The sequence below is a fragment of the Clupea harengus genome, chromosome 15 (assembly GCF_900700415.2).
Source record: "Clupea harengus chromosome 15, Ch_v2.0.2, whole genome shotgun sequence".
NCBI classification, from domain to species: Eukaryota; Metazoa; Chordata; class Actinopteri; order Clupeiformes; family Clupeidae; genus Clupea; species Clupea harengus.
In genome coordinates, this window is record NC_045166.1 from 15462900 (window position 1) to 15472899 (window position 10000).

The following is a 10000-nucleotide window of genomic DNA, read 5'->3' on the forward strand; positions in this document are numbered from 1 at the left end:
ACCCTTTTAAACAGCGATCTGCTATATTTTTTTTATAGACCCGTTTAAACAGCGATCTGCTATATTCTTCTATAGACCCTTTTAAACAGAGATCCGCTATATTCTTCTATAGACCCGTTTAAACAGAGATCCACTGTATTCTTCTATATATAATAATAACATCTTGCTCGCACTTATTAAAGTTGGACCGGGGAAATATCATTTTGGTCATTCTGAATTCCAAGTTGTCTCGTATGCGCCATAACATCCGCGTCAGAAATAAACTAGCCTCCCTGTTACTTTCAAAACAATGACAGGTGGACTCTTGTAAGCTGTGCACATTAATGGCAATGTTCAGACTTAAACAAAGTTGGTGTGCATCATGTACAGCGTGTTCATGCTTATCAGATTGGATATGTGTGTTCTGACAACAGCGTAGTCTTGCTTCATTTTGGTTAGCTGCTAGGCTGCGTCACGCACCCAGCATGCTCTGTGACTGTGTGTATATATCTGTGTGTGTATATGTGTGTGTGTTGTCTGTGTGTCTGTGTGCGTGTGTGTATGTGTGTGTGTGTTTATCTGTGTGTGTGTGTGTGTGTGTGTGTGTGTGTTTATCTGTGTATGTGTGTGTGTGTGTGTGTGTGTGTGTGTGTGTGTGTGTGCGTGTGTGTATGTGTGTGTTTGCGTGTGTGTGTGTCTGTGTGTGTGTATGTGTGTCTGTGTGTGTGCGCATGTGTGTGTGTGTAGCTCTACCTGGATGCCTGGCTACCTGTGGGGCTGCAGGTCCTCATCTTCTGTTTGGCGGCCAACACCCTTCTACAGAGATAGAGTTGAAAAATATTTAAAAAAAATACAAAAATGAGTTCAAAATAAAATAAATCCTTGGTTATAAATGCCATAGTGTTCGGAGGTCACAAGTGCAGTCTGTATCTAACACATTACACATGAAAGTTTTCTTGAGTTATAAAACTCATCATGTTTGTAAGTAAGGTCATGTTTGTAAGTCGAAAATGCAAATCTCAAAAACAGAAAGCGAGAGAGAGAGAGAAAGAGAGAGAGAGAAAACCTTTGTCAAAAGGAAAATTAATTAAACACTTTTGTTCGTCACAGAGCACTTTACTTGAGTATGTATGTATGTAACTCTGTTTCTAAGAAAATACTGAGCTTTGAACCTGACATTTACACAGACACAGACTCGTCATTTTAGAACATCTACATTCAGACCACAACACTGTGATTCAGAAAGCTGACATTTTCAACCCAGCGCTCTTTGCTGCAAATAGTTTCAACCTATTAACCACATTCATAACAAACAAACAAACACAACCTATTCACCACACTCATAACAAACAAACACAAAGTTTTGTTTGAACACATGACATTCATAAAATTCCAATCTCAAGAGCAAACCAGCTGAGAGAAAGAGAGAGAGAGCGAGAGAGAGCGAAAGAGAGAGCGAGAGAGCGAAAGAGAGGGGGGAGGGGAGAGGGGAGAGGCACAGTGGTGGAGAGAGAGAGGGAGCAGGAGAGAAGACAGCAAAGAGAAAAAGGGATGGAAAAAGCAAGGAGTGAGGGAGAAGGGGAGAAAGAGAGAGATGGAGTGAGGGAAATTAGAAATGGAGAGAGAGAGAACACTGGAGCTCCTCAGTTTAACCTGTCTGAGGAGTCATCTCCCACTGATACTCACCAGAACAGAATGGGGAATGTCAGACTGAAGGAAAACAATCACTCACACACACACACACACATACACACACACACGCACACACACACACTCAAGTTGAAAGGCAGGCAGGGGGGGGGGGGGGGGGGGGGGGGGGGGGGCGTTAGAGGGTACAGAGGGGTAGATAGTAGGGTACAGAGGGGTAGATAGTAGGGGAGAGAGAAGATGGAGGGAGAGAGAAGATGGAGGGAGATGGAGTAGACCCTAGCGCTAATAGCTTTCCCACTGTGCATCTGTCTGTTTTTATTAGTTCCTTTCACTTCACATCTTTGTTCTTTCACTCCTCATCTCTCATCTCTCATCCCTCTCTCCTCTCTCTCTCTCTCTCTCGCTCTCTCCTTTTTCTCTCTCTCTCTCTTCTCTCTCTCTCTCCCTCTCTCTCTCTCTCTCTCTCTCTCTCTCCCTCTCTCTCTAGTTCTTGTTCTTGCGTGGTGATGACTGTGTGAAAAGCTCTGAGAGAGTTTGACTGTGTTAATGAGAACAGATGTCATTCTTGGAGCTCAGGCGCTCACACCTTTTGATTCCGCACACCCCCCCCCCCCCCCCCCCCACACACACACACACACACACTCGCACAAACACAGCTGATCCCATCCAGAGGCAGCTGTGAGACAAGGTGATTTGGATGAATGGATGCCGTTAATTAATCCTTCTCTTTCACTTGTTCTTCCCAAAGTGGCACCTCCGCCTTTTTAGAGACACACCTCATACACTGTTGCCGTCTCCGGCACCGCTGCCGTGGTGACGAACCGCTGCCGTGGTGATGAAGTGTGCTTTTCTCTACCACGGAGGTGAGAGACGGCACCAGTAGTCGGCCCAACTCCAGAACCGATCCGTTTCAGAGAGGGTCCCATTAGTGGGGTAGTGTGCAGAGGTGCCTCTCCAATGACTTAGCTGTGAGTCTTCACACCTTCATGTCTAGACTGAGCTCTAAAGGTGTGTGTGTGTGTATGTGTGTGTGTGTGTGTGAGACGTTCTGCCTGAGCTCTAAAGGTGTGTGTGTGTGTGACGTTCCGCCTGAGCTCTAAAGGTGTGTGTGTGTGTGTGACGTTCCACCATCTGATCCAGGACTAGCTGGCCGGGCCTTTGAGAAACAGGCCCTCAGAGGTGCAGATGAGCTTGTGAGAGTTTTTCACTATATCAGAAAACAAGCTTGTGTTTACATGAGAGTGTGTGTGTGTGTGTGTGTGTGTGTGTGTGTGTGTGGGCCGCATGCCTCTCTTTTTCATTGTGTGTAAGCACGCTGCTCAGATCTGACTGCAGCTGGAGCAGAAACATCACCCGTCTGGACATGAGGCCATCTTCCAGCTGTGTTTGTTAGCCTTCCCTTCATCATCCTGTCCTCCCTTCCAGAAAGTTCTGGAAAAGACACACACACACACACACACACACACACACACGGAGGGAGAGAGAGACATACATACGCACACGTACACTTACATTCACACATAAACTCAGAGGGAAAGATAGAGAGACATACATTCTCTCTCTCTTTCTCCCTCTCTCTCTCTCTCTCTCTCTCACACACACACACACACACACACACACACACACACACACACACACACACACACACACACACACACACACAAGGGACCTCCCTGCTTTCCTCACCCTGGCTGTGGTTGTGTTTCCGGGCTCCAGGGAGAAGAAAGGAAGATTTAGAGAAAAAAGGAGAGGAGAGGGAAAAAAGATGATGATGTTTGAGGAGAGGGATGCAGGGGGGCAGGGGAAGCCATGGATCAGTCTCTGTGTGCCTGTCAGAGGACCAGGGGCTAGAATCACTCATTCACACACACACACACACACACACACACACACACACACACACACACACACACACACACACACACACACACACACACACACACACACACACACACACGTACAGGCACTTACACAAATACAGACACACTTACACACACATGTACAGACACAAATGTATGCACACACACACAGAAGGGAATCAGCCAAGAATCGATCCTGAAAAATGAGCCTGGACCTCAGGCACGCCTCCCTCTCTTTCCTCTCCCTTTTTTCTCTCCTTTGTCTCTCTCTCTCTTTTCTCTTTCTGTCTCTCTTTTTTTTTTCTCTCTCTCTCTATATATATACTGTATATGTGATTTCATTCTCTCTTATTTTCTCTTTGTTTCTCCCTCTTCTTCTATCTATCTTTTAGCCTTTATTATCTTTATTGTCTTTTCTTTTCTCTGTCTCTCTCCCTCTGACACAAAGCCTTCCTCTGTGGATGCTGAGTTTCCTTCACACTCACCACATGTGGCTGACTATCATTACACACACACACACACACACACACACACACACACACACACACACACACACACACACACACACACACACACACACACACACACACACACACACACACAGAATGAATCAGATTTATGGGAAGAGTGCAAGGGAAACCAGAGAAGGTATGTGTGTGTGTGTGTGTGTGTGTGTGTGTGTGTGTGTGTGTGAGAAAGTATGTGCGTGTGTGTGACAACAGACACTAGCAAACACACTACACATCTGCTTCACACACTCAGCACAAACACTCACCGAATAATCACCACAACATCACCACACATCTGTCATTCACCATAAACTTACCACAAACACACACTGAAGAAGCCCGTCACTTTGACTCTGATTGGACAGTTGTCAAAACTGCAGTAAAATGCCACGCCTTCATGGCCAGTCTCCTCTGTTCTGATAAGACAGTTTACCTGCCAGCCAAAGGCTGCCTCCCTTGACTTCCTGTGACACCCTTGCGTGAGGGGACAACAGCATGATCAAGTTGATATTCAGGTGTTCACCGCCCCCTTAGGAAAATGTTGCAGACTACAGTTTTGTAAAATACGTACCAATGCATTAAACAGAATATTTGACCATGACAGCAGTTTGAACACAATACACCAGTTCAATAGAACACAATTGATCAATACAGGAAAAAATCAGATTTACTGAGACAGTACTTAAAGTACACGGTAGCTGTATGGGAGCATAGTAAAATAGTACATTCAAAACTCAACATGATACGTTTAACCAGGACAGCAGTTCAGATCCAATACAGAGGTGTTTCAGTGTTTCAGCAAGACATAACTCATCAGCTTATTGAAAAAGAGTGCAGGTCCTTAGAGCAGGCTGTTTCAGAGAAGAATCTCTTCGCTCATTTCTCTTCTTCTCTTCTTCTTGTTCTTCTTCCCTTCAGGTGTGGCGGAGGTGATCGTGTTGGTGGGTGGGCGCCAGACCATCGGGATGAACCAGCGGCCCCTGACGGCTGTCAACTGCTTCAACCCCCAGAACAGGAAGTGGTACCCCCTGGCCAGTCTGCCCTTCTACGAGCGCGAGTTCTTCAGCGTCATCTCGGCCGGGGACAACATCTACCTGTCAGGTGACGATAGCACTGATAGCACTGTGGTGTGTGTGTGTGTGTGTACGTGTGTATGTGTGTGTGTGTGACCCTGCTGTGAACACACTCTTTGTAGAGTGTCTGTGTGTGTGCGTGCGTACGTTGATGTGTACACATTCCACTGTAGTTTCTGTGTGTGTGTGTGTGTGTGTGTGTGTGTGTGTGTGTGCCTGTTCCTGTAGGTCCTGTGCAACCCTGTGGCTGTGGTGCTGCAGGCGAAACCCCTCATTACTCAGTGTGTGTGTGTGTGTGTGTGTGTGTGAGTGTGTGGTTATAATTTTTTTCCATTTTCAAATTAATTTTTCTTTTCAAACATTATTTTATTTTATGTTTATGTTCAATCTTAATTTCCATTTGGTTTTAGTGAGTTTCACCAGAGATCAGAAGTTGTGTGTGATGGTAACAGAGATCTGATGATGGGTGTGTGTGTTGCAGGCGGTACGGAGTCCGGTGTCATGGTGTCGGATGTGTGGTGCTATATGTCTCTGCTGGACAACTGGAACCTGGTGTCGCGTATGACATCACCACGTTGTCGTCATAGCAGCCTGGTGTATGACGGTAAACTCTACGCCATCGGAGGACTGGGCGTGGCCGGAAACCTGGATCACGTGGAGCGGTGAGTGTGTGTTTGTGTGTGTGTGTTTATGAGTGTGAGTGTGTGTGTATGAGCGTGAGTGTGTGTGAGTGTGTGATTAAGAGCTCTGTGTGTTGGTCAGTTCTCCATCCACACTACTGTTTTTTCCAACATGCTGCCAAAACATCTTGACAATCTAAATGTAGGCATTGGTTTCCATGGTTTTGACCATGTGTTTGCGTGTGGAGTTTGAAGTATTTTTGCGTGGCTTTGAAACTGTGCTGGGGTTAGAGTGGTTTGGTATATAAGTGTTTGGGAAAGTGCGGCTTTGAGGCGTGTTTTAGTCTGGTTTTGAAACAGTGCTTAGGTTCCTCACGGTTTGAAGCATGTGTTGGTGTGTCTTAGACACATCGCTTTGTGAAGGGTGTGTTAAATCCCAGATTAAGGCGGCGTGTGTGTCCTGCTGCGGGTGTGGGCCTCCGCACATGGAGATACTGATAGGTGCTGCCAACCACCCAACCGCATCCACAGGCTACTGGATGGTTCCCAAGGCTAAATCTGACCTGATAAATCTGCTCAAGCAAAGCGTGAATCTAATAACATGCTCAGGTTTCTGATGGGCCAACGGAAGCGATGAATCTAAAAACACTTTCAGTTTTACGCTGTCGAGACGCCTCAGTGATTTAGCAATTCTGGTAGCATTTTCAAAAGCAGTTTTTTTTTCTGTCTCAGGAGAGCAATGCTCACCTACTGAAAATTGTATTTTATATCTGAACCCTCTTCTTTTCAGGTACTGATCCTGGTAGAACACGACTGTCGCACCTCAGATTTAAAAGGGTTCTTGAACTGTTATATGGTCATATGAACTAAAAGGGTTCTTGAACTGTTATATGGTCATATGAACTAAAAGGGTTCTTGAACTGTTATATGGTCATATGAACTATGGGTTGCATGTGCTTTGTGTTCAGGGCATGATTCGTGTTTCATTATAATGGATAGTGGAGTATATGTGTGGAGTCTATATATGTTTGTGTGCTTTATTAGAAAGAGAGAGTGTGTGTGTGTGTGTGTGTGTGTGTGTGTTGGGTTAGAGTGTGTGTGAAGTCAGAGTGTGTGTGTGTGTGTGTGTGTGTGTGTGTGTGTGTGTGTGTGTGTGAGTGTGTGTGTGTGTGTGCGTGTGTGTGTGTGTGTGTTTGAGTGTGAGTGAAGTCAGAGTGTGTGTGAAGTCAGAGTGTGTCTGGAACAGAGTGCCTAAGAAACCCCCTGGAGTCCAAACATTCCGTTGGCTTCTGCTGCGTTGCCATAGTGATCCGATAGAGATATGATCAGTGCTGGTGAGGGTGGGGCGATGTCATGGCGACAGTGTGGAGCATTTCCCCAAACGATCAGACTGTTGGTGGGGAGTAGATATATTTATCACCCCTTTGTGATGATGTCATTCATGCTACCACTTCGTGTCTGAAACCGCTGGAGCTTCCTGTCTGACAGCCCTGGAGATCCGTGGGTTGCCATGACACCAAGCTGACTGTCACGACTGCTAAAAGCATCTCTAAAGCATTGGTTCTGTGTGTGGTGTGTTAAAATGTGTGTGTGTGTGTTGTTTCAGAGTGTGTGTGTGTGTGTGTGTGTGTTCCTTTCCATAGAAGAACATGAATGACTGAATGTGAGAGTGACTGATTACAGCACTAACGCCATTTGAACTTTGAACCTTGGCAGGTGCCTTCTTATGCTGAATGGAGGTTTGAAAGTGTTTGTCTAAAAGTGCAGGGAAATGCAGAATTTAAGGCTGTGCGTTACTGTAATTAACAATTAACATTAACATTAACAGAACATTTTCTCCAGTGTCTTCTGAAATGTTTTCTTACGGACTTCTCTGGAGATCTCCGCCTGATTCATGAATGCCGGAAAATGTGTTCTTACGCAGCCAAAGTGTTCTCAGCTGTGCTCCCCCGAATGAGGATTCTTAAATTGAACGCACGTTCTAGTGCACCTGGATTTGCATACATACACTCCCGCCAGCTCTTTATAAGGGCACGCAACCGCAGTGACGTGTGCAGTCAGAATCGACAGAATCCACGAGAAAGCAACTCGAAAGCGACAGTCATGTCAAAGCGGAAAGCGAGCACCGGTCGAGTAAACGCAGACCTAACTTCACCGGTGCAGAGTTGGAGGTACTGTGGCAGAATGTAGATGTGTCCATTCTATCCCACTATGGCTATATCCACGTGATTGAGTTTAGTGCTTATTTAATTATTCACTCACATTTGCAGTATTCGTGTAGCGCTTTTATTTATTTTAGGACATCACGATGCCTCGTAGAATCACGACTATAAATGTGAAACGTAATTGTTAATGATACAAATATTCTCGTGTTTATTATTATTATAATTATTTAAATCTGAGGATGTCTGTAGAGTTGATGTAAACGCAATCACCAACGATTTCTTACAAATTCAGCCCTTAACCCTTCTAACACGGATCGGCCCCGTGGGGCATCTGGTGTTTTTCGAGGAATTGCATTTAGAAAACTCTGGGCGATTTATGACTGCTATTTAGCGTTCTGAAATTCTGGTCTAAGTTCAGAACGAATCCCAGATGAGAAAACTTTCATGAATGCCAAATTTTTACCCTAAAACATCGTAAGTGGAGTTCACAAAAACTGCGTTTGAGAATGAGGCCCAATGTGTAGAGGATAAAAACAGTAATCCTTTTTTTTTATTATTCGACAGAAGGTTTGGGTCTGAGTTGAGTTAAACATTTTTTAGTATTGTAGAGTTTGATTTAAAGGCTGTGCTGAGCTTAACGGACTCAATGCGATGACAACACGCCTGAAGAGTTTGATGTAGAGGAGAGAATGTGTGTGTTTTTCAGATAGAAAGGCTCTTAACTACAATGAACATTGAGCTGTGTTGCTCCTGCAAAATGTGACAAAGAGGACAGTATGTCGTGATTGACAGCTGACTGAAACAGGTTCCTCTTTTTGACAAATCCTCCAGTGGTCTTCTTATCATCATTATTCTCGACACACACACACACACACACACACACACACACACACACACACACGCACGCACACACGCACACAACCACACACACACACACACACACACACACACACACACACACTTATTGGGTGGTATTGGAGTTGGAGCAGGATATGTTAAAATTCTAGGGCCAGCTAAGTTGTCTGTGTCTGTGTGTGTGTGTGTGTGTGTCGAGAATAATGATGATAAGAAGACCACTGGAGGATTTGTCAAAAAGAGGAACCTGTTTCAGTTTTTAGGGGTCCTTGATCCATATGATGGTTGAATAAAGGGGTTCTAACGGTCTCTCTCTCTGTACCATCAGTGGTCCTGTGGGTTGTTCTGCTCTTGATTGTGGAATGGTCTGCTGTGGGACTGATCGGACTCCCTCTCTCCCTGAGACCCTCTCTACCTCTCTACCTCCCTCACTCCCTCTCTCTCTCTTCCTCTCTACCTCCCTTACTCCCTCTCTAGCCCCTCTCTCCCTCTCTACCTACCTACCTACCTACATCTCTCTCTCTCTCTCTTTGACTCTCTCTCTACCTCCATCACTGCTTCTCTCCCTCCATCCCACATATCTTTTCTCCATCCATCCCTCTTTGTTCTCTCTAAATATATCTTTCTGTCTTTTTCATTGCTTCATGCGAAGAAATAATACCTTTTTTTGTCAACGTGTGTGTGTGTAGGATATTAACACTGTGTGTGTGGTTGTGTGTGTGTGTGGGATAGTAACACTATGTTCTGGGGGCGAGGTTTTTCCTAGGCGTGAGATATTTGTGTGAGATATCTGCGTGAAACATCTGCAGTGTAGTTGATATTAAAAACGAATCTGTCACAACTCTCAGGAAAGCTGTGTGTGTGTGTGTTGATATATCATCCCAAGAGAGTGAAGTGAGCAGCAATGATCAGGCATCTCCTGAAATCATAACAGTCATTACTTATCATACCCACGCACACACATACACACACCCACCCACCCACCCACCCACCCACACACACACACACACTTAGATTTCACATTGTTGTCTTTTTCCACCTGAGCGCCTCGGCAGTATCTGATCAGCTAGATGGTATCTACATAGAAGCCTCGAGCGGATCGACTGCTGCTGCCACAGCATTGTGTTTGCGTTTCTTTTTCACCAGATGGTTCTGTCATTGCTTCACTGCTCTCTCAACTCTCTCTCTTCAACTCTCTCTCTTCCACTCTCTCTCTCTCTATCTCTCTCTCTCACTCTCTCAAATACAGTACAGGTCTCTGTCGCACATCAGAAACTCATTTCAAACAAT

At 45.2% G+C, this 10000-nt stretch overlaps 1 protein-coding gene across 1 annotated transcript in view; it reads left to right on the forward strand.

Moving 5' to 3' along the window:
• Positions 1 to 10000, forward strand: part of LOC105899530 (kelch-like protein 29) — a 115949-nt gene that overhangs the window by 70652 nt on the left and 35297 nt on the right. Inside the window, exons 6-7 of the mRNA XM_012826727.3 lie at positions 4916 to 5098; positions 5552 to 5732. Of these exons, the coding sequence (XP_012682181.3) occupies positions 4916 to 5098; positions 5552 to 5732 (364 nt within the window). The remainder of the gene's footprint in view (positions 1 to 4915; positions 5099 to 5551; positions 5733 to 10000) is intronic.